A 25,631-nucleotide genomic window follows, 5' to 3' on the forward strand; every position below is an offset into this window, starting at 1 on the left:
CTGGCAGCTTTATTTAGTGGAATTAACAAATCAAGTCTGTCATAGTGATGCACGGGTGTAAGTATATTAACACTATAAAGAGAAAGGTTAGCAGTCAGGTTATAAGAATGAGAAATGTCATCTCAGTATTTCATAATTCCTAAAGAGGCTTATGCCGTCTTTCTTATAATGTTAATAATGTCCTTTGGATTTTGTTACATTGATTTTTTGCATGGATCACCAAACTGCTAAGCAGTTATATGTTCTCTAATATGTTAGAACAACCCCTAGACTGTTGCTAAGAAATATCAGTAAGTCCCTGTTTGTTGTAAGTATTTCTAATTTCTGTTTCTCTTGCAGGTCGTAGATGCACAGGACAAAGTTCAGTTGCCAGCATCTGTAAAACAAGTAATGGATTCCTGGACGTGCCAAAATGGTTTTCCAGTTTTAACATTAAATGTAACCACGGGCACAATCAGTCAGGAACAATTTCTTAATAAAAAGAATGAAAACAGTACTGATTCTTACAAGTATGTTTAGCTTGTGTTTTTATTGTATGTTTATATCCTATTTTTTGCGGGAAACTCTTCAGTTACGACACGTTTTGACCATCTGATTTCTTAAGTTTATGTTTTTTCTTGTCACGAGCTGTCAAGTAAAATCTGAGGCTGGAGTTTGCAATAGTTCTGTGAGCTTCTTGTTTTGCCAAAAGGTTGCTTTCCTCTGGAGTAGTGACTTTTCCAGCCACATAATGGCTTTGTAAGGACAGACACAGGCCATGGATAGGTTGCAGGGTGGGACTTTTGCCTGGCATTTTTTTCTTTCCTCATCCTTCATTTGTATGGACTGGGAACCTGGATGAACCGTGCTGTATCTTCTTTCCAGTGCACATATTCCCAGTGTCTTCTGCTCGGCAAGGATAAAGGGATTGCATTGAAGTACTTATATAAATAACCCCTTTCTCAGAAAGTGCCGAGTATACCTTACATGCAGCTCTAAAGTTCCTGTCAGTAAGCATTGCTGAGTGCCTGGTGCTTTTGAAAGCTGCGCTGCTTATTTAGATGCCTAGGATAGAAGGAGCTGCCTTTGGTCACCCACTTTGGAAATTCATGGTTAGAGTTTGAACTTTCATGATATTCAGCAGTTGTCATGAGCCTTGGGATGCATGGACAGGGTCCATAAGACAAGTTCTCACACAGGGAAAAAGTATAAAGGAGAGCAAAACCTGAAACAGTTTTTTCCCTGGCTGCTATTGCTGGTCATACAAACAGCCAAAAGAAATTTTGACGAGAACCACAGAGTTTCCTTTGCTCCCAGGGTCCAGGAATTGCAGAGCGTTAGTCCATTCAGCAGTTTTAGTTAGCTCAGATAAGGAGTTCCAAGTTACAAATGTTAAGTCCTTTACTGTAGTTAGCAAGAGGCAATACCATGTGAATGTAAGAAAATCCAGGACATGTATTACAGAATTTTTTAGGGTTTTGACGCTTTCATCTGTTTTCATGAGGAGTTTTACATTCCCTCAGAAAGGAAATTACAGTTGTCAGAATTACAGTTGTATTGCTTGCCTGGGGCCTTTTTTAGTAGATACTCTTCTGAAAAGGAGCTTTATATTCTCCAGAAATAGGGTGAAGTGTAATAAGTGAGGAGAATAAAATTACTGCCTGAAGAAGGAGAGCCAGAGCACAGAGATAGGTATTCAAATACCTAGCATCAAACAATATTCTAGATATGAGTGCCTGTTTAAAGCGATGCTAAAACTCCCTTATCTTTGACGAACCGAAGTGCTGATCCAGCATAAGTACCACCATCTGATGAGATTTTATGCATCAGAGAGGAGAGAGGGTACATGGAGATTCTTGTAAGAAGGATCTCATCTGCAATCTAGTTTAGCATCAGCTGAGAGGGGTTTTTTTAAGCATCAGAATTAATTATATTATCTCTTTTTTTTTTTTTTTTGTTAAGTAACACATGGATTATTCCTGTTTCTTGGATGAGAAATGGATCATCACAACCCTTAATGTGGCTAGATAAAAGCAGCAGTAAGTAATGTATTTGTTCACGTGCTAAAACCAAGCTGATAAATACACACCTAACTCTTCTATAAACAGAAGATATATTTGAATTGAATAGGGAGATAAAACTTCATTACAGAAATGTCTGTGTTTACCTGTTGTGTTAATTTTATGTTACAATAGCAATAGATTTTCAAATAGGTTAATATATTGGTTTTTTCTATGTTGCATCAAACTTCAGTGTATGTTTTTAATAATATGATAGAATGCATATTATGAGTAGAGATTTCCACAATAACTTTTATTTTGTCATTTTGTACACAAATCCAAACTCCTCGCCCTTCATGCTTTTGTATCATTCTTACCCCAGCAGATCCCATTGAAGTTAATGGCAGCTTTTGAGTATAGGTAGGATCTCAGCTGTGATATATCAGAAAATTATCAGCTCAAGTAGTAGATACAAGACTGAAAAAATTAAAACCAGCTGTGTGAAGTGACCCAACATCGTCACGCATGGATATCTGTAAAAACAGAAAATGAATATTTTCAACACTATTTAATTTGTTTATGCAAATTAAATGCAAAAATACTCTTATCAAAACAGTAGCATTTTAAAAAAGTTTTAAAGGCTTATAGTGGAAAAGTGAGTTTATGGGCATCTCCAATCAACATTCAATTCTTTCTCATCTCGGTGCTTTCCAATAAACAGCTATATTTTTTTCAGAAAGAAGAAATGTAGTCATTAGAATGGGGTAATAATTTTTCTTTGGCAAGTCAGCCCTGAACTCCATCAGGTTTGTAATGAGTTACAATGAGATACAGAAACTCATGTTTATGCTGTGTGCGTATTGCAGCTCTCCACCCTCTGTTTGCAGTGGCTAAATGCTACTTTCCCTCTTTTTCAGGGAGTAAGATAGCTTGAGTGATCATTTCACAAGTAAATAAAGAAACAGTGGATGTTTATTCCTCTGAATGCTTTAAAGTTAAATAAACCAGTGATTGCTAAGGTTAAAAATTAGAACATTTGCAGAAACGAATTGTTAGGCAGCACTTGTTTGGAAGGACTAGTGTCACGTGCTAAGCTTGTACTGTTGAATTGATACCAATTCCATTTCCTCATGTATCATGTGACTTAAGAGCTACAGAAGTTATTAAAAAAACCCATCAGGATGCATCTGCCTGAAGGGACTATGATAAAATAGAAATTCAGTCTTTAAAACACATACCACTTGTATTTGAAAGCCATATATCAAACTTACCAGACATTATTCAGTCAAGGAACTTGCATTCACGTTTTGAGATTAAAATAATAATAATTTTCTTTTTGACTTTTTGATGCACAAATAAACCAAATGGTTTCTTACAAAGGTAGAAAAGGGTAATTTTAAATTCAGTTACCACTTAGTTCCTGTGAGATTGAAATGGCTTCTAATGGAGAACTGCTATGTTGTCATTTAGAGGTATTCATTAGAATGGTTTTGGTAAATGAATTTGGTACAAAGTACACTTTTAACTTGAATTTTGGAATAGTTGCTGCAGTGGCATAACAATACATAAAGAGGAAACATCTCAGAAGTGATTTTGTGCATGTGTATTTTTGCTGCAAAGAGCTCTGCAGGCACTAATTTATCTTCTAAATGGGTTAAATTAAACTCAGAGCTCCAAGCTGGGCTGCTACCAGCAGCCAGGCATGTTCATACAGCACTGCACTGTACCGTGTTAAAAGCCTGTCCTGTTGGTTTAGGGCTCCTTAGGCAAAGTCTACATACTTAGCTGCTGCCCATGTAATTGTGTTGGTCACTGTCCCTGAGTGAGATGTCTGCACAGCAAAAAAAGACACTCTAGGAGGATGGTGCTGTTATGGTAGAACATGTTTCACTCAGCCTGGGGAGTGGAGGACCATAGTTTAGCTATTTTAGCTGGATCTAAAAGTGCTCTTGATGATAAGCAGAGCATTGAACCAATATGCCATTAAAGGGGGAGTACTGCTAGTGCCAACTTCTAGCCACCCATGCAGTTTTTAAATGGTTAAGCCACTTTTCCATCTCATTTAATTTGTGAAGATGACTGAGGATAAATCCTGTAGTACTTGCTCTGTCAAAACAAATTGAAGTTTCAGTCATCTGTTCGGAGTAAAGCAGTGCTGGGACTAGACTACTCACCAATATTGATTTATTGTCTTAAGAGAATTTGTGTTATGTCAGGATGATCATAGCCAGTTAAAGCAGCATTTGAATCCTCTTCTGATGAGGCAGCTTAGAGCCTTCAGGGCTGCGGTGGCTCCTTCAGATGTACTGTAGGCTATCAGGAGCAAGTGTTCAGGCAAGCACACATAAAGTAGGCAGTAGTGAGATGAAATAGGACTGCAGAAGGAGGCCTTTAGTGAGTGATGTAACTCAAAAGGACTATGGGACTATTTTATTTAAAATAAAATTTTTTGATTACTTGTCTATTGCATAAACTTAACTGTTTTGCTTTCCTTGTTCTCCATTTATGTGAATACTGGTAAGTGGTCAGTTCTTCCATAAGGTACTGAGTGTTGTGTTTTGGAGCAGCACTGGCAGCAGCAGGCATGCTGGGGGTGCATGCCCTGCAGCAAGCATGTGAGGGTATTGCTCCTCATCCAGACTGTTTATGCTTGGGTAACCTTTTTGAACTCTCCCAGCTGCCTACAAGCTAAAGGGTAGGAGCAAAGCGGGTCTTCAGCCTCCCTTTTGCCATGTCAAGGTGGTCGGTACCAGAGGGCTTGGTTGAAGTTCTTTTGTGCAGAGCAGAGATCAAAAATGCACAGAGCTTTAGGGGGATTCTCTTTGAGTTCAAGCTCAAAATTGTGTCTCAGGTCTCAGAGGACCACTGAGTCCAGTGTTTATACATGCAAGATAATTTAGCAGTGCGCAGAAAATAAAATGAGACATTTTACTGTCGCTTCACAGAAATGTTTCCTGAAATGCAAGTATCGGAGTCAGAATATGACTGGATCCTGCTAAATGTAAATTTAAGTGGATACTACAGAGTGAACTATGATCAGTTAAACTTAAAAAGATTAGCACGCTTGCTTGAAAATGATCCAAAGGTAAGATCATACTTGTTTTCTCAAGCTTATGAACAGATTCTTGCCATGTATTTCTTCTTGCAGTTCTTACCAGTAATCAGATTGATGAAAACCTGGAATAATGAGAAACTCACATATCACAGAAGAAGAAATGATCCACCATTGCATCACTGAAGTCACTAGCAGCCTTCCATAGTGGAAAAGGAACAGGCCAAATAGTTTCACATAAGCATGAAAAATAAGTTTACATGACATGGCATTCTGTCTTCAAAGTTGTCTTAACATCTTGTGGTTCTTCCAATCTCTTAAATTTTGCTCAAAGAGTTATTGGTATGGAAGTGTGACTGAGCTTTATCTGCTGTTAGATAAACATGGAGAAGGAAAGCTGGGAGAAAGCTTTTTATTTCCACATTTCCTCAAAGCACAATGTTTCTGCCAGTGAAATTTAAAAAAAAATCATCATCTGACTTGGGTTTTTTGGTTGGTTTTGGTTTTGGTGGAGCTTTTTCTTAGAAGAGAAGTTCCAATCAGTTCTACTCGGGCTCTTTCAGTCCTCTATGGACACTATAACTCGAAGTTGATTTCATCCCACGCCTGAGTTGCTACAGCTTAGGCTGAGGTGAATACGGTACAGAACAGCCTATACATGTGGCTGAATATGGTGTTGCATTGTATTTAATGTTGCTTAGCCCTAGAGTGAGCCAGAGGTTCCAGTAGTAATGTCAGCTCATTGGCTTTAGTAACAATGGTGAGAAAGTTTAAACTTTCAGTAAAATAGTAATCAGTGCAGTTAGATGACTTCTCCAGAAGGTCGGGACACGAAGCCAATCAGAGCATGTGGTGTGGTTAAATCTTTCCATGGCACACTGGCTTCCCTTTCCTCTAGGCTTTTTTCTTTCACAGCAAATCTAAGCCAGCAGGAAATCAGGTGTGTGCTGACTTGGGGCTGTTTTTTGGCACCGGTCAGTGGGAAGGCTTGTTCTAGCAGCAGCTGAACCGAAAGGGCATGGAAGCGGGAGGAGAGGAGGAGGGACCAGTGATCCTCATGAGAGCACGAGCTGTAGGCTCTGCCTTGGTCATTTAATTCATGATAGTGCCAGACACTCTGCTCTGGACTAATCTGAACACCTATTCTGAACTGAAGCCTCAAAAGGAAAAAATGTACCAAAATGATATAACTAGGATATTTTTAGGAAATGTAGCATTTCCATATTTTAATTTTTATTACAGCATGCAAGTAAGAGTGGTCTTGAAATTCCATGCTACATACATGTACTGTACCTGTATATTTATAGATATATTATGTAGCTGTATATTTATATATTTTTATATATATATAACATCCCTAAAAGCATATACATAATTTCAGCTTAAAATGCAGGATCCATTTTATGATGTTTTGTAGAAGATTTTGGCTTAGAAAAAGTGTTAGGGACTTGTTTTATCCTTCTGAAACATAGTAAAGCTTTTTTAACTCTTACTGACATGTTTAGATCTCTTAATGCCACATGAATGCTTTCTGCAGGCTATTCCCGCTGTCAGCAGGTTCCAGCTGATAGATGATGGTTTTGCATTGACACAGTAAGTATGTTTTGAATATGTCATAGAAAATGATTACACTACACGATTGCATTCAACATAGCTACTTCTGCTTCATTCATTCCTACCCATATGTTCCTCATAAGAACAACTGTTTTGACAAAATGGTGGAGGAATTAAGCATTTAATCCATTCCTCTGTCAGTGCTGAGCGATTTCTTTCAAAATTTCTTTTAACTTTCTTTCCAACTCCTAGGAAGTATTTTAAATAATGGCACTATCAGGAATTTTTTAGGGACTAACCTACATTTGCTGTAACAGAAGAAAGATTCTGAATGAACACTCTGAATTTTCCTTAGTTTATTCTGGGCTATCTCAGCTATGCTGTCTTGCCTTGCTCATAATACCTCTTTCACTTCTCTTGCTGATGGATGACTTGGTTGTTCGTGTCTGTGGTGCTAGAGAGGTCAGTACTGAAGAGAGCTGAAGAAGCAATGAATATGCCTGTGCCTCAAATGTACCAGAGATCCCAAGAGCATCAGAGACCTATGATGTGGGAGCTCAGGGAGGAAGTAGCCAAGCATACCTCAGAGGCTGTGGAGGTAGCTCTGAGAGGAAGAAGTAGAAATTCCCATTCCTCCTCTCGTGCACATCCTTTCTCATAAGAGAGTTCAAACCTAGTTTGTAATAAGAAAAGCAACTGTGAATTATAGAACTGTGCACCTATGTAAGTACACTAGAAATGTTTCTGTTCGGGAGGAGAGGAGCTTGAACTGGAATTTTATTGGGAAAAAATGAATTTCTTGTTAATTATATGCTGAGGCACAGAAACGCCATGCTGAACTTCTCAGTTCCAAGAACAGTATGCATGTGAATTCAGTTGTTTGATTTTTGCAATAATGTTTATTCCACAAAAGAACCTGTAATGAAAAGATGTTGTTCCACAATGAAAGATACAAATGTATTATAACTCAAAACAGTGCTCTTTTCCTTCATTTTATTCTAGTGAGACTGACGCATGCTGTACATGTGCCTGTAACGTATCCTGCCAACACAAGCAGAATACAGTCTGCATACTGCCATGCTTACTGCCATGATTGTCTTGGTACTTTGGTAGTGGCATTGTGCTCTGTAATAAATGTTTAGAGAGTTCAGCTCTTAAAGGCACCATTGGTTTATATTTATTTTATTTTTCTGATGTCATTTCTACGTCACTCTCCATGCAGTTTCCTGATGTTTTATTGTCAGTTTCATAAACAAACAGAAATTTGTGGTAGGTAATTGATGTGAATGGGTATTCTCAAGTATGAGTTTTTTAAATCTTCAAATAGGTTTGGATACATTCAGATTGAAACAGCACTTGAACTCACAAAGTACCTTGCCAGAGAAGATGAACTCTTCATATGGAACGTGGTATTGTTAAACCTAGTACCCGAGAATTTGGAAAGTACTCTGAAGAACTATGAAGTATATCCACTTTTAAAGGTATCACCTTTTTTTTAGTTAGACCATTTAAATAAGTCAAACTAAAATGAATGTAATGATGACTATGACAGGTCATAGTTCTTGTCATTCCCTTTGCATGATTTTGTCAACTTTTTTTTTAAATAGGAGGAGGTACTTATTTGTATATATTAGTCAATGATAAAAATCATTGAATCATGAGGAATTCTTATTGTAAATCAGAAATATATTCACATTCTCTATATTAAGCCCGATCCTAGTTTTATGTAAAACTGAGGATCCGGAAAATACAGCTACAATCGGTAGTAAATAGTCAGTAGTAAATAATGACACCGCTGTGTATGAAGAGGATACAGAATGTACGTGCTCTGTGGTCTGTACTGCCTTCCAGTTCATCTTCATGGAGAGAAAGAAGGAATTGGGTTTGGATACTAAATGAGATAATTCTCTCCCATATTTGAGCTACCTGAGATAATATTGTCATTTACTTCCTTGAGTTGTATATGAAGATTTCACTTTTGTTTAAAGTGCAATCTCACAATAGTACTTAAGTCCTAAAGCAAAGGTATGTTTAAAATATGTGAGAAAACTTATTTTTCTGTGTTTTTCTCTGAGAATGAGCATTTGTTTTCTTTCATAATAAGTTCAAAGGTCCTAATGATGTGAAATGGTAACTTCACAGTTTGAGTGGATGTACAGGTGTATTGAATTTTAGACCCAGTTTATATACTTTATTTTAATATGTTTAATATCCTGTGTTGTCAGGAAACTAATAGTGGTAAATTTTTAGGAAAAATCTGAGTAAGTAAGGAAAAATATAATAAAATAAAAACTTGCATCTAAATTAATTTTTCTTTCCCTTCTTTTGAAAGAAATACCTTTTAAAGAGAGTGTTGCCAATATACCGTTATTATGCAGGTTTTATTCGTCAAAACGTTGATGCTTTGGAGGATGACTATTTTGCTCAGTAAGTATTCTGCTTTAATTTGAATGTAATTGAATTGTTACTTTTACTGTCCGATAAGTGTTATTTATAATGACACCTCCAATGAAACGGCAGTATCAGGATAGTTTAGGATATCATCAGTCTATTTCGTGGGCCTAAAAGATGGCAGTTTAATGATCTGAGTGGTAGCTTTTGTATATGGGAGAACAGGCTCAACAGGCTGCTGATAGTTGGGGAAAAACTGACAGCAATGAACTTCAGATGTGATTTATCACTAGAACTTTGAAATAGCTCATTTTGCAAGGCTACTGAAGACAGAGTCTTGAATGTTGGAATGATTTGGACTAGATGCAACTAGTTTCTTAAAACTACTAAGAGCAATATGACACACACAAAAAGCTAAAAAAAATATAGTACATTGCTAGCCTCTTTAATGTCCATGAATATTCATGTCAGGAACCCACTATTGATAGTTTAATTTTTTATTTTTATTAAATTTCAACAGTTTATAGTAGAGGTTCTCCTGGGTTAACAGCATTGTGTGCTGAAATTGTGCTGGGCAAGCACAGTTCAAGTACTCCAAATGTGGAATGCAAATATTTTATTCTTGCTATTGTGGCTTCCCTTCAAGAGTGTATTTGGAAAAACTTTTTGCAACAGTGTGCTGGCTGGGCCTCCAAGACTGTTTGAACCTGTCATCTGAACTGTATGCTAAATGGATGGACAACCCTGAGTACAAGTAAGAATAATAATGTGGTCTTAGAGGTGTGCATGCCTAAATGAGGTGGAAAGTTAACGGGCTTTTACATGGGGCAGGGGGGCTGGGGGGGGGAGCAGAATGAGAAACACTCCTGTACACTGCTCTTCTTTCTTGACAGAATGATAGAATTTAAACCCAACAGTGCCCCCCTGCTGCCCCCCCCCGCCCCAACCCTCTCCTCTTCCTCAAATACCAACTTTATGTTGATTTCATAATTATTGCTTTACATAGACTTCACAGGCTGGAGGATGCAGGTTTTTTTGCTATGAAGACCAAAATCTGTTTAGGCACATAACAGGTGAACCTCAGAGTAGGGCTAATATCCCAAATTGTCCAGTCACTTTGCTGCAGTACAGCCTCAGGATTATCATGTATACCAACTCAGTTTCTAAGCTTCTCTTAGCAATACTGAGTGAAATGATGTTTGTGTGGTACAGGCATCTGCCTGTGGTGAGCCCATCAAATTGCCTTGCATGTTCCGTACTCACATAAAGTCAGTTCTTATGTCAATATTGAAGCCTAGAGGTCAGGTTTCTGGCCTACAAGGATGGAGTCTGGGCCCTACCAGGATCAGACTTTCTGAATTCAAGTATTGCATTGTTAAAGAAAATTGATGATGTATTGAAATTCTTATTCTCTTTTCCTCCCTTTCTTTTGATGTTTTTCTATGCAATAGTCAAATATTATTGGCACTGGTGAGTGAATATTTAAATTTATTATTATTTTTATTTGTTGTAGTTGCAATAAATATTTTGTTGTTACTTGTATCTCTGTTGATATATGTAGTTGGCTAAGTAAACTGAACTTGTATTTTTATGTTTGTGGTTTTTTTAATAGCTTTGTAGTCATCATTGTAATAAAAACTAAATTGTGCTTTGGAGTTAAACTGAAAAGTTTAAATAGCCTAAATACATTCTGTTATGTTCCAGAGAGAATATTCTTACTATCCCACACTAAAAGCAATGCTATGCTGAATTCTCAGGCTGCTTTCAAAATAGTCACCTATCTCCCCCATTAATAATATATGATTTTTTTTTTTTTTTCTGGTGGAATAATACTTGCCTTATCTGACTTGAAGAGCTGAAAGTCTGTAAAATGTAGTAGCTGATTTGAATTAGATGGAGATTAATCACGCTGTCCTTTTCTGGCACTGAGATAAGTTCAAAGGGACTTTACAGCCTCACACTTCACATGGCTATAAGTGTGGAAGGAAATGCAGCTATGAATTCTATTGAGTGAAAAAGTGGTCATGTTTTAAGGAAAAAAAAACTGTAGGAGATAGGAAACTTCTTAGGTTTCAAATGACAGATCACAGTTCCTGTTCAGTTCAAGAGTAGGCTTTTCAGACGCTGGATAGAAAAGGGTACAATAAACTTTTGACTCACGTTTCACAGACGTGAAACGTTTAGATACTCTTATTCTCCCCTCTGAGAGCAAAATTCATAAGGGCACTCTGTAGCTGTTCTGCCGCATGTGGAACTCGGTAGGATTCTCACACCTGTGGAAGGGAGTAATGCTTTTACCTTTCTGATAAGGTGATCAACTTTCAGCTGAACATTTCCAAACAGTTCCTGGCAGAACTCAACTGGACTTGATATGGTGCGTGGAGATAACAAGCCAAGAGCTGTGACTTTCAGCCAATTTCTCAGTTTTACTCTTTTTTTGCTTATGGGAGTGAAGTGCAGCTAGCTAAATGAATGTGCTCTCTGTGGTGCTGTTACTGGCTTGTCTTCTTTTGAAGGAAGGAAATGAGTCTAGAGGGAGGGACAATGTTCCTGTACATTTTAATTATTTACTAAAGGTAGCCATACACTGCTATTGTCCTCAAAAATTAAGAAATCACTATTTCCCTTCTGCATTGGCTCCCGGAAAATGACATAAACTAATCCACCTTCCTTCCCCACACCTTTTTCATCTTCCCAAAATCCCAAAATGAGAGAATCCTGGCAGGCCAATCATCTCAAATGACACAACCACTCCCAGAAAAAATATTAAGATTAATAAGCCCCACCCCTCATCTAACATAACCTCAAGCTCCAAAGCCCCTCTGGACCATGATAGACTTCCTCTGTGAACTACATAACATAAACCACTTCAGGACCACCATAGGTGTCACCAGCCAGTGCACCAGTGTCCCATAGTCCCCCCAGCCATGAATGCTGAATGTCAGGGCTGCAATCAAAAGATACACAGAGCTTATCTATTTGATCTTCAATCACAACCTCACACTCAGTAACAAACATTTTCTTAAAACTATTAGAACAGCTGCAGTAGCAAAATAGCTGTATTTTAGCCAAGGCAGCTTTTCATGAAGCATCTTGAAAAGATTTTAATGTATACCCTGTCACCACCCTACTGTCGCCTCTCTCTGCAGTGTTATGAAATGATTATTAAGTTACTAGATCCTGTAATTCAACTAAGATCTGTCATAAAAGGTTTCCTCACAGGATTCTTTACCTTGACATAACCACTCAATCTCAGTAAGCATCATTCTTGGTGGCAAATCCCCTATGTTCCAGCACATATCCAGGTAAATGAATCCAAGTTATCTTTGGCAGAATATATAAAACATGTCCACACTTTCTGTTACTATGCCAGTGAATTTCCCCACCCACAACAGGACTATCAAAATCCCTGCATGTTGCTTCTTAACAAGTGATGCCTGCCATCCAGAACACCCGACTCTCTCCGTCACTGCCACTAGTCCTTCTTAGTTTCCTAAGTTTATAAATTACTTCTCTTTACCTTTTGCTTTGATGATTGCTGTCATATAGCCTTCCTTCTGACTAATGTTGTGTCTCTTTCTGCTGGTATCATCCCCATTTTCTCTAGGATGGTCCAGTGAAACTCTGAGGATTTTTTCTCAAATTTTATTTAAATTTGATTTTTCTGCTTCTGGTTTTGGGCCTGAAAAATGGTTTTTGTGACCAGAAACTTGCCTGGTTTTCCCAGTCTATCTCCTGATCTAATGGAAGATAGTGTTTACACTTCTACTTACAATGTTGGTCTTGTGTAATACTAAGCAGATTAATAGTATGCCATTGAGACATTCAATGTTTCATTTGTAGCAATATGGGATGCATTCTTCTACAGAGAATTAATCCAAAATACCATTAATTTAAACTGTTTTCAGATAGCCTGCATGGTAGAATACATTGCTATCACTGGAAAGGGTTGGCAATGTCTTAATGTCAGGGACACATCATTGCCATAGGGGAAATTTTCTGTTCAGCCTTTGCACATGGAGTATTACATTGATAATGTTTGCATTTAGTTTCTGTTATGAAATTCATCACCATGTGGAGGACTGTCCTCTGGGGTGGGAGTAATAGGACGCTGCGTGTTGCATGGAGAAATGTCCCTTCTGTTTCCATTTGTGCTGCACATGGCTCTTCCTACTGGATGCATTCACTGAAGAAGCTTTGAAAAGGCTTGTCTGTGATGATGCTTGTGTGCAGCTGTATCCTCTTTAATGGTGTGATCCATGTCCTAGGTTGTGATGTGAAAGAGTGACATTGACATTGTATGTACACAAAATAGCTTGACCCAACTGTTTTAAAAAGCATTTTTGGTTTCCCTTTAAACTGCATGCTTTTAAAATGTCTAAATCAAGAATAAAGCAATAAAATGTCCTAGCTTTATTTAGATTGCTATTTTATATTTCCTTTCTTGTGCATCTTTTAATTATAAATAAACATTTGTTTTCAGTTATGTGTTAACTGCTGATTTTGACTTTACAACAATACAGTACCTTTTAATCATATTTTGCTTTGCAGAATTCCCTTTTTAATTAGAAGAACGGTCTGCTGCTATGGTGTTGCAGTGGGAAGTGATAAAGAATGGAATTTTGCATGGGAAATGTATAACCATACCGACTCCACAAAGGAAGATAAAGAAATCCTGCTGTCTGCCATGAGCTGTGCCAAAGAATCATGGTTACTTTACAGGTGACCTTGATCAAAGTATATATTTGTGTATATAGAAGTAAATAATGAGAACACAGATACTGTACTGTGCAAACCTGGTGGAGTTTTGCCAACCCCAGGAGCATGTGTTTCACAGACCACTGGAAGAATCTTAAGAGTTTTCTCATGGAGAAAATATGATAAACAGGGAAAACACAAATGATCCTTCTGCTGGTATAACATCCCAGATGCTCATAATCACTGAGAAAGGGATTTCCTGAGCTGGTAACTAGTGTGTCATGACGAACACTGGGCCTGTCTTCTGTCAATATATCTAGAGACCTTTTTGAACTAAAATTATACCTTCAGGCTTTATAGCAGACTATGGCAACACACACCATAGTATAATTGCATGTTGTATGAGAACATGTTTATTTTAAGCCTATTTCATGTTGTTTTTTAATCTTGGAACCCATTGGCCCTTACTCTCTGCACTGTAAGAAACAGTCATTATCATCATTTGCTTTGACATTTTTCCTCACCATTTAAGATTTTATATAATTTTCCCATACTCCTTCTCCCAAGCTTATTTTGTTTCCAAACTAAAGTGTCATAGTCTATTTAGGCTCTGTGTGGAGGTCAAATCACCCAGGTTAAGGGCAAAAAAGAAAATAAACTTACTAACAAGCTGTTCACCATTTGAAGTGCAGACTCATACTGAAAAGTAATTTTTTTGAATTTCCAGCTTCATAGAATCATAGAATATCCCGAGTCGGAATAGCCATGAAGATAATTGAGTCTAACTCCTGACTCCATGTAGGGCAACCTAAATGTTAAGCTATATATCTAAGAGTGCTGTCCAAATGCCTCCTGAACACAGTTTGGAATACTGTATTTATTGTATTTCACTGGCATGCATATAAAATCTTTTCAGTTTATCAGTAAAAAGGTGTTGAAGCTGAATTCTCTAATCTGTCATGTCCACATTGCCTAAAGGATTTGTCAAAGGACAGAAACCTGCCAGTGGTGGCCTAAATAATGATCATCCAAGAACTGGCATAAGCTCAATGGGTCTAAAGCTCTGAACGTAGCAGAAATGTTTCTCCTGCCAGCCACCTGCTCTTGTGATGGTGGTCATTTAAGAAGACAGAACAAATATGCCTGAGAAGGCGGCAAGGTGGGTTGCGAAGACATGTCCAATCTGCTGTGCTGATTTTCCACCTAACTTATGGTCCTTTATTGACTTTGTCATTGGCACAGGCTAGCATTGGTCCCTGAGAAGCTCAGGAAGCTGTGATGACCTCCTTCCTCCCTGTGCCTCAGTAGTTGATAAGCCAATCTGTTTTTCTAAATGCCATCCTGAAAGTCTTTTGGGGTGTGGAATGTTAATCTGGGCTTTTCCTGGACGTCAATGTATTTTGTCCATTCTGTTAAGCAGGGTGGTGGCATGCAAATGGGAGAAACCAGCTCTTCTACTCTACCCATAAAGCAGCTACCTGCAAGACCCCATGAGAAAGTAACTCTTTAACAGTGCTCCCTGAAAGTAGGAGCATGCAAGGTGATACATTGAGGCAACGAAGAGAACAGTTACTTAGTTTTTTCAAGATACTCAGGCACTCACTGCCACAGACATCACTGGCAGGTCATTCCTTAAATACTTCTGAAATCATGCCTTAGCCCACATGAAAGCATCCAAGACCCGTTGCTATTTGGTCTTGTTATAGGGGACCCTATAAGCAGGTCCCATTTGCATAACAAAGTGTCTTGCTGCTGGCTGACTCTCTATGTTCCATCTGTGTCACGGCAAAGTGAGTCTCCAGAAACTGAGAAGCAGTTTGCCCTTCCACAGGGTTGTCTGGTAGGAGCGGTTGTCTTTCTGTAACAGGTAAGAAAAGCATATATATCCATCTGATGTGCTATACCCTCATTTCACTGAGAGGGGAAGAGTCAGTGTGCCAGAACAGGGGAATTCACCAACATAAGGACAAAACCCAAGATGAATACAAAGCTCAGAGTGACACCAACTTTGGTATAACCTTCCATGTTCTGGTATTTGCTGAGACAGGGAATTTTCCCAAACTGGATGATATTTCCAGATCATCACAGTTAAACAGCAAGTGATAGGTACAATTATTACCTTCTTTTCTAACAGATACTTGCAATATGGACTCAGCGATACATTATTTTCTTCCAATTGTACTTCAATCATCATCTTATATGTGATGACTAAGGATATTGGGCACCGTATAGCCTGGGAATTTGTTACGGAAAATTGGCCACTTTTAAGTGAAAGGTATGGTAAGCAACCAGCTTTAGGTTCCCTTTATTTCTGTGGCTTTTTGGCTTCTTCCTCCATCTTTATGTTTGAGCTGTAAAATACAGGTGCAGATTTTCCTTCCAGAGATGGCTTTTTTGTAATGATTGATGCAATTCCTTAAGTACGCAGAGCAGGGTTTTCAGAGGATTCAACTCCAATCAGGGCTTAATGCCAAAGAAGACCTCATGTCATACACAGAATACTTTAAAAATTAGTCTGTTCGTGATTGTTTTGGTGCTTTTAAGTGTTAAATTTCCTGGAAAATCTGACTCTAGAAATGGGTTTATCCCTAGCATTTCTTAAGTCTGGGTGTAAAATGCTGGAATAAGATTGTAAACTCTTCTCCAAAGAGAGTATGGAGAGGTGGGGGATTGGAGCATACAGGTTTACAGGCACTGCAAGAACCAACTGCAGTATTATTCCCTGACTTGAGTCCTAACCCATCTCCACCCAGCCTGCACAGATGCAGGTAAACTGCAGGTGAGCTTGGGCTACCTGTGTCAAGCAAAGCAAGTATTTTGATGTCTGTTCAAAGAGTCCCTCTCTTCTTGCCAATGATGAAAAGCAACAGAGCTGTGAGAGTACATTCCTGCTGCCTTTGCAGAGGAGTCCATCGGGAGCCATTAGCGGCGGCCATCTGAGAGCATTCAAATGCCTATCTGTACTGCTAATGCTATAAAACGCAGGTGGTAGCAGGTTTGTGTCACACCAACTTGTTCCCTTACAGAGCTTTTCTGTGTTCCATACTGATGAGAAATTTGCTTGGAAACTGACTCATTATTTTCAAACTAAAAGAATAGTGTGGGCGTTAATTTCTATGCCATCCTCAAGATACCAACAGAAACAACTTGTTAGAATCATTATTGGTTAGCCCAGTCTGGCTGTATGGGCTCACAAAGATTGTCTGTTTTAAGCAAAGAATTCACATTACAGAAGTAGAAATACGAGATCTTACCGGGAAATGAAAATGAAGGGTAATTCATGTGCTTCATCCTGCTCAAATGTCTGAATTGAATGTTAATTATATTTCTTTAAAATGGGAAAAAGAGTACACAATTGCAAGTTTCAGCTTAGTTGGTATTTCCAACATGGTAAATAATAAGTAAATAGTGGGAGTATTTTCAAATGAGATTAAATTTAGTATATTTGCTAACATGCTGTTTGAAGGATGTTTATCTCAATTTTACAGGTATGGGAAGGAATTATTACATGATGTGTTAAAAGTCATGGGAAGATTTGTCAACACAGATGTACAGATCCAAGAGGTAAATCAGAGAAGCAGTTTCTTTCAACTTTATTGCCTGTTTGTAAATAAAGGTTTTTTAAAGAAATCATAGAATGTAGTGTATGTTGCTGTGTTGAGACGTTGAGAAAAATGATAGTTCCTCGTCTGTGAAATAAACATATGAACATGCACCCACAGCTCTGCAGTCCGTGTATGCAGTTGGTTGTTAAGCATGGCACAAAATTCAGCTTTTGTGCAGGGATGGATGTTGTCCTGCTCTGTGTGGTTGCAGCTTAAGAGGCTGCCTGCCCATGCGCTGAACAGATGGCCTGCATGTGTGATACGGTTATTCCCTTTTGACTGTGTGGCAGCCCAGATGAGCCCATGAACAATACTTTCTAACTGGGCTGCTGTACGTCTGTAAAAAGGGAATGGGTTTGGGGAAAACTGCTGAAGGGTGGAAATCTGTGGGAGGTGGCTGTAGTCTGTTTTATTTTATTCCCCACAATAATCCATGTTAGTGCCTGGGACAAATTAGTAACTATTACTGCTTGTTTCATTCTCTTTTCCTGTTCTTTTGCCTCCAGTCCAAGTTTCCCTAGATTATTTCCCAAAATATTATTTTCTTTTCTCAGCAGCTCAGCTTCTGTGTTGTTTGCATGTGATCCACATCTCTGTGCCAGCCCTGAACTGCTAGCATCTGTCATTACAAAAAAAATTTGCTTCCCTTTTTTGCTGTTGATTGATGTGTGTGCACAGCAAGTAACTGAGAAGGGATGCTTAATGAAGAGAGCAATTCAGAGAGTTAGCTCCTAAAATCAAAGAAATCTCTCTTGAACATTCATGAACTATAAGTTTTTCACCTTCTGTTCTTAGGGAGAAGTTAACTCACTGGGATGGCAAAAGCGATAGCCCAGTGCCAGCCTTTAAATTAACCTTCAGGTTTGGAACTGAGTCCAAATAAAGATTATCAAAGATGTCTCGTTTTCCTCTTTAGAGATCTGTAGAGATCCTCTTTAGATCTGTAGAGATCACCTTTGTTATGACGTCTACAGAAAATGTACCAAAAGTTGGGCTGGTGGTATGGTAGGTTGCTGGTTGTCATGCTGACATCTGTCTTATTTTTCCTCTTGTTCATTTCCCACTCCCCTCATTATTTCTTTGCTATTCTACAGTCCTCTCTTGTCTTCTGCTCATTAGTCTAAAGATAGGAAAGACTTCTGTGATTGTAGAACAGGCAGCACAAGAGGATTCTGCTACCCAACTAGTCCTAGACACTGTGTGGTACCACCAGGACTAGTGAAGTTGGCTACATTTGAAAAGATTTTCAGAGGGATAGGAAAAGGGCACATTCTCAATGTGCAAGGAGTTTTCCCACCTTAGCATTAATCAGTAACCTTGCCCCATACCCTCCTTAGTCTCTGTCATCTCCCCCTTTTCTATGCACTTCTGTCGAAAGCATGTCAGGTACACAGTTGCTTGCTGCAAGTCATGTGAACTAAGCTTATGTGTTTATTTCTTCAGTTGCAGGTTTTTTATAATGCTACACTGGAAGAAGATGAGAGAGTGGCTGCTACTCTACTACTGGAGTTCACAAAATTTGAAAATATGGAAAGGAGAGAACTGCTAATCAAAGTTGCCAACTGGTTACAGAAAAATGTAGATGATTGACTTGGAAAACAATTTCCAGTATATTTTAGAGTGTGATTCACTAGCATTTTGGTATTCATTTTAAGATGTTATTAAAGATAAAGCACATTTTTATGAGTCCTGTGTTTGTCTTCCCAACTGGAAAGTCAGGCTAAAATAATTCACAAAGAAAAGAAAGATTCAGCAAAAGAAATGAGAGAGAGATTTTCATATTATATCTAAATTAATTTCCTACTGGATGAGTTGTTACTAGGGCTACATTGCTAATAATAATCTAACATGTAGATACAGTCCTAAATCCTTTGTTTTTTTCTGAAAATCAGAATGAAAGGTGTGGTACAAGTTTGTGGCAAAAACACTTGAGGAAGCTGGAAAAGTTTTATACTCAGTTTTGCTTATAATTTGTACTATGACCTCAGGCAAATCATTTAATCTGTCTCTCTCCACTTCTATGTTTGTAAATTGTGAAGAGGACATGTGCCATGAAACATAGACTTGAGAATGGCTTCAGAGCTGTAGGGAGGAAAAGACTGAAGAAACCTGAAATTTTAATTGTAATAAATGAATTTCTTGTCCTTCAAATTTCATTTTCCCCTAGCAGATCTGCACTTAATGTGCCTATATTCACAGTTGTGTTTGATTACGAGTGTGCTTTTGAAGACACCCTTCCAGTTGCTCCGTTTAGCATACTTCAGCTCCCAGGACAGTCTTGGGAGTGTGTGAACTGGATTCTTTTTGGGTGAAATTTATCTAGGAGATGATGAGGTCCCAGTGTGCAACTGATAGATACCACCATCTGATGGTCATTTTGTTCGTGGCACTAGAGTGCAACCAGTCTAAACTAACCCCTCTGGAACATCACCAAGTGTTTCCATTCTTACTGCACTGAGCTGCTCGCTCAGTGTAAACATAGAATCATAGAATCATGGACTCATAGAATGGTTTGGGTTGGAAGGGACCTTAAAGATCATCTAGTTCCAACCCCCATGCCATGGGCAGGGACACCCCCCACTAGACCGGGTTGCCCAAAGCCCCATCCAGCCTGGTCTTCCAGGGAGGGAAGACTTCCAGGGAGTCTGGAACCAGACAACCTCTCTGGGCAACCTGTTCCAGTATCTCACCACTCTCACAGTAAAGAATTTCTTTCTAACATCTAATCTAAATCGACCCTCCTTCAGCTTAAACCCATTCCCCCTTGTCCTGTCACTACACTCCCTGATGAACAGTCCCTCACCATCTTTCCTGTAGGCCCCTTTCAGGTACTGGTAAGCTGCAATTAGATCTCCCCAGACCCTTTCCTTCTCCAGGCTGAACAATCCCAACTCTCTCAGCCTGTCCTCACAGGAGAGGTCCTCCAGTGCTCTGATCAGCTTCATGGCCCTCCTCTGGACTCACTCCAACAGCTCCATATCTCTCCTGTACTGGGGCCCCCAGAGCTGGACGCAGTACTCCAGGTGGGGTCTCACCAGGGCAGCGTAGAGGGGCAGGATCACCTCCCTTGACCTGCTGGTCACACCTCTTTTGATGCAGCCCAGGACACGGTTGGTTTTCTGGGCTGCAAGTGCACACTGCCGGCTCACATTGAGCTTCTCATCAATCCATACCCCCAAGTCCTTCTCCTCGGGGCTGCTTTCAATCCATTCCTCACCCAGCCTGTAGTTGTGCTTGGGATTGCGCCGACCCACATGTGGGACCTTGTACTTGGCCTTGTTGAACTTCATGCGGTTCGCACGGGCCCACCTCTCCAGCCTGTCAAGGTCCCTCTGGATGGCATCCCTTCCCTCCGGTGTGTCGACCCCACCACACAGCTTGGTGTTGTCAGCAAACTTGCTGAGGGTGCACTCGATCCCATTGTCCATGTCGCCGACAAAGATGTTGAACAGTGCCAGTCCCAGTACCGACCCCTGAGGAATGCCACTCGTCACCGTTCTCCACTTGGACATTGACCCATTGATCACAACTCTTTGAGTGAGACCATCCAGCCAATTCCTTATCCACCAAGTGGTCCATCCATCGAATCCATGTCTCTCCAATTTAGAGACAAGGATGTTGTGCGGGACAGTGTCAGATGCCTCGCACAAGTCCAGGTAGATGACGTCAGCTGCCCTTCCCTTATCCACTGACGTAACCCCATCATAAAAGGCCACCAAATTTGTCAGGCACGATCTGCCCTTAGTGAAGCCATGTTGGCTGTCACCAATCACCTCCTTATGTTCCATGTGCCTGAACATAGTCTCCAGGAGGGTCTGCTCTATAATCTTGCAAGGCACGGAGGTGAGACTGACTGGCCTGTAGTTGCCTGGGTCTTCCTTTTTACCCTTCTTAAAAATAGGGTTATGTTCCCCCTCTTCCAGTCGGCAGGAACTTCACCAGACTGCCAGCACTTCTCAAATATGATGGAGAGTGGCCTGACCACTTCATCCGCCAGTTCCCTCAAGACCTGGGGATGCAACTCATCAGGTCCCATGGACTTGTGCACTTTCAGGTTCCTTAGATATTCTCGAACCTGACCTTCTCCTACAGTGGGCGGTTCTGCATTCTCCCAGTCACTGCCTTCTGTGACCTGGGAAGCATGGCTCAAGCATTTGCCAGTGAAGACTGAGGCAAAGAAGTCATTGAGTACCTCAGTCTTCTCCATATCCTGGGGAACCAGGTCACCCATTTCATTCCGGAGGGGACTCACATTTTCCCTCGTCCTCCTTTTATCACTGCATACCTATAGAAGCTTTTCTTGTTGTCCTTGACATCCCTGGCCAGACTAATTTCTATCAAGGCTTTGGCTTTCCTAACCTGATCCCTGGCCTGGCTGCTCGGACAGTTTCTCTGTATTCTTCCCAGGCTACCCACCCTTGCTTCTACCCTCTGTAGGCTTCCTTTTTTTGTTTGACTTTGCCCAGGAGCTCCTTGTTCATCCACAGGGGCCTCTTGGTGGTTTTGCTTGACTTGCTCTTTGTTGGGATGCATTGCTCCTGAGCTTGGAGGAGGTGACCCTTGAATATTAGCCAGCTGTCTTGGGCCCCTCTTCCTTCCAGGGCTTTGTCCCATGATCTGTCTACCAAGCAGATCTCTGAAGAGGCCAAAGTCTGCTCTCCTGAAGTCCAGGGTAGTGAGCTTGCTGCGTGCCCTCCTCACTGCTCTGAGGATCCTGAATTCCACCATTTCATGGTCACTGCAGCCAAGGCTGCCCTTGAGCTTGATGTCTCCTACTAAGCCCTCCTTATTGGTGAGAATAAGGTCCAGCATGGCACCTCTCCTCATGGGCTCCTCTATCACTTGGAGGAGGAAGTTGTCATTGACACATTCCAGGAACTTCCTGGATTGCTTGCGCTCAGCTGCGTTGTCCCTCCAGCAGATGTCAGGGTGGTTGAAGTCCCCCATAAGGACCAGGGCTTGTGAGCGTGAGGCTGCTCCTATTGCCTATAGATGGCTTCATCTGCTCGGTCCCCCTGGTCAGGTGGCCAGTAGCAGGCCCCCACTATGATGTCCCCTGCCCCAGACCTCCCTTTAATCCTGACCCATAGGCTCTCAGTGGGGTCCTCCTCCATCCCCAGGTGGAGCTCCACGCACTCCAGCTGGTCATTGACATAGACGGTCATGCCCCCTCCTCACCTGCCCTGCCTGTCCTTCCTAAAGAGCCTGTACCCTTCCATCCCAACACTCCAGTCATAGGAGCTGTCCCACCACATGTCTCTGTAATGCCAATAAGGTCATAGCCTTGCAGGCACACACACGTCTCCAGCTCCTCTTGTTTGTTCCCCATGCTCCATGCGTTCGCGTAGAGGCATTTCAGTTGTGCCCTGTTGAGGCTGACTTATTGGCTGGGGTGGCTGGAATTCTTTTGATGTATCTTCCTAGTGTTACCCCGTTGGTTCCTGTTGCAACCAGAGCCCCTGGCTCGTCTCCTCTAGGCTTCGAGCGTGCTGTAGTGCATCCAGCACATCTCTGAGCAGTAGGCTGAGGGCCCTCGCCAGCGCCCCGTCCCTCCAACCTGGGCACATCATCCCACAACATGTTGCTGGCAAGCCTGGTGTTATTCCCCTCCCCCTTTGAGCCTAGTTTAAAGCTCTGTCAATGAGCCCCACTAGTTCCTGGGCACAGATCCTCTTCCCCCTTTGAGAGAGATGAATCCCATCAGGGTTCATCAGGCCTGGTGCCGTGTAGGCCCCCGCATTGTCAAAGAACCCAAAGTTGTGGCGTTGACGCCACGGAGCCATGCATTTATGGACTGCGTCCGCCTGTTCCACCCAAGATTGCTGCCCTTAACTGGAAGGAGGGAGAAGAATATTATCCGTGCTCCCAAATCCTTCAGTGACTGTCCTAAGAGCCTGAAGTGCCTTCTGATCGCTTTCATGGTATATGTCTCTGCTTCATCCCCACCCACATGGAGGAGCAGGAGTGGGTAATAGTCAGAGGGCTGTACCAGGCTGGGGAGTTTCTTAGTGATGTCCTTGACATGCGCCCTGGGGAAGCAGCAGACTTCTCTGAGAGGAGGGTCTGCCCTGCATATCGGGCATAGGGATCATCATCTTGCTTATGCAGCATTTTGGAGGTGGCAGACAGACAGAATTCAGTCCATTAGTATTAGCAAGCCATATTAGCTTGTGGTTGAAGAAGTATGGGATCCTCAGTCCTTGCAATTTATTTATTTGTAGGTTAATAGTATTATGACAAAATTACTGTAGTGGTGCTCAGGTTAAGATAGAAAACAATGTTATCTGGGAATGAAGGAAACCCAAGAAGTTGAGTCCTGCACTATGAGGAGACAAGGAATAAAAATCAGACTTGTTAATGCAAAATAATTTTTCACTGGCATCCTCTAAATGCATTTAGGGAAAACATTGTTGTGTCAGCTGCAATGAATCTCCTCTGCTTGCCATGCCTGAAATGAAAAAATTTAACTATTTTGAGACTACCTGTTGATCCCTTTAGTGTATGGGAATTACCAACTGGTGCAGCCAGATTTGTGCTGGTATCGTTTGACTGCTTTAGCATTCGATCCAGTTAAGGGTAGTGCCAAAGAAAATTGTGTGCATTCTTGACAGTCTTAATCAAGCTGATTCAGAAAGCAGAGGAGGTCATCGAGGCTGTGATGAGTTAGAGGGGTTTTGTTTAAGCATTTCCTGTGACTCCCACTAGTTAATTGCTGGCTCTGCATCCTTCATTGGATGGGCTAAGCAAAGCTCAAGAAAGTCATTGTTGCAGGATTAATGGACTAAACTTCCCATAACTACATTTTACCCCTAAGCCCAGTAGATCCAAACCATTTCTTTCCAACCATGAGTAACAACTCTTCCTTTCTAACAACTCTTCCTTATTGTTATCTTTCTCTTATTTCTACTAAACAAAAATCTTGATTAGAAATGCCAATATGTAAACAACTACTAAAGCAATTTTAAGCAAGTTATTTTCAAATAATGTGCCTCTAGGCTGACATTCTGTACTACAGAATAGCAGCACAGTTTTCATGGCAGAGGCAAATGATGAAGGTGATTGCTAGGCAAGCTGCCTGAGTAGCAGCAGATCTGAATCGCTCTTGCTTCGAGAGTCCACACATTTGCACTTGATGGCATGTAACATTGACAGCCGTACAATGGCAGTTCTTGCTGCTGTTGAGTACAAGTTGAGCACAGAGGTTTGGAGAGTGGTAACTGGGAGATGCAGCAAGGTGAGGTGCGCAGGAGGAATCCAGAGCAAGCTGGGAAAGCTGCTTTATTGCAAAGGGATTTGGTGTGAAAGGAAGTGCATTGAAATTGAGTATGAGGTCATGGATGGGACTTTAGGAAATGAGCTTTTACAGTACTTATACTTACCTGTGTAGGTGTTGTGTGGCATGTAATTGTGAAGATGTGTATGTGTACGGGGCAATTTCCAGTGAGAGGAAGTGTGTCATTGATAGACAGGATGCATTTACTGGACCCTGAGAGGAAAAAAAAAGTAGATATGATGGGAAAAGGCCAGCTTTTTGCCTTAAGTCCTGCTTTCTGCCCTGAGAGTGTAGAAATCAAAAAGTTACACTTGTTCTGCCTTTACAGGATGCATGGATGACAGGGCAGGACACTCAGGGGAGATGACAAGGACAGGGAAGAGATTGTGCAGTGGAAGGAATGAGGGAGAATTAAGACCTCAGGAAGACGTGGAGTGGTTACTCGTGGTTGGAAGGAAACGGTTTGGACTACTGCACTTAGGGGTAAAATGTTATTACGGGAAGTTTAGTCCAGAATAGTTAGGAAGGGAGGATGAAAAGAGGTGAGAGGACCGGGGGTCCAAAGAGGAAACAGGATGCGAAAGAAAATGAGGGGAGCTGCAGAAGCAAGGGAAAATCCAAGGGGAACGAGAATGAGGTAAAGAGGGAGAAGTTCAGGCTCCTCTTTGGTGCATTGCTTGCCCTGCTTCCTTTCCCCAAAAAACTCAACCTGAGGCATTTTGAAGGATTATGCTGTATTCATTCAGATCCTGTGTTGCTCATCTAGAAAAGAGCTGATATGCATCCCTGCCCCAGCGCTGGTCAGCTGCAGTTCCTCACCAGTGTCCCTGGTCTGTCATAAGTCGCCCACAGGCCTCAGTCACCTTGGAGGCATCATTCCTCTGGCATCAAGCACCTTCTCCCAAGTGAGGGAAGGGAAGTGGTGCAGGGAAAGGTGGATGGGGGCCAAAGTGCCATAAATGAACAGTGATGTAGCCTCACCACATTCCTGTTGTGCAGTGACTCATGGAGGACAAAAAGAGCTGTCATCTCTGCATCCTCTGGTCCAGAGGTGCAGGTGCTCCTCCGGAGTGGGGTGT

General features: G+C 41.0%; 1 protein-coding gene across 3 annotated transcripts in view; it reads left to right on the plus strand.

Annotated features, from left to right (window-relative positions):
• LVRN (laeverin) overlaps nt 1-18,946 on the plus strand; it is a 40,118-nt gene extending 21,172 nt beyond the window's left edge. The window contains exons 10-20 of one of the 3 annotated variants that reach the window (XM_075740305.1): nt 340-509; nt 1,942-2,018; nt 4,925-5,064; nt 6,569-6,624; nt 7,913-8,066; nt 8,918-9,012; nt 9,623-9,730; nt 13,528-13,698; nt 15,809-15,949; nt 17,163-17,238; nt 18,723-18,946. In XM_075740305.1, coding sequence (XP_075596420.1) covers nt 340-509; nt 1,942-2,018; nt 4,925-5,064; nt 6,569-6,624; nt 7,913-8,066; nt 8,918-9,012; nt 9,623-9,730; nt 13,528-13,698; nt 15,809-15,949; nt 17,163-17,238; nt 18,723-18,869 — 1,335 coding nt within the window. In that variant the 3' untranslated portion in view covers nt 18,870-18,946. Of the gene's footprint in view, nt 1-339; nt 510-1,941; nt 2,019-4,924; nt 5,065-6,568; nt 6,625-7,912; nt 8,067-8,917; nt 9,013-9,622; nt 9,731-10,427; nt 10,447-13,527; nt 13,699-15,808; nt 15,950-17,162; nt 17,239-18,722 lie in introns of those variants that run through there. The other 2 variants (XM_075740306.1, XM_075740307.1) reach the window with 2 other exon arrangements.
• Nucleotides 18,947-25,631: the final 6,685 nt, after the last annotated feature.

This window comes from Balearica regulorum, chromosome Z (genome assembly GCF_011004875.1).
Source record: "Balearica regulorum gibbericeps isolate bBalReg1 chromosome Z, bBalReg1.pri, whole genome shotgun sequence".
In the NCBI taxonomy this organism is placed as follows: Eukaryota; Metazoa; Chordata; class Aves; order Gruiformes; family Gruidae; genus Balearica; species Balearica regulorum.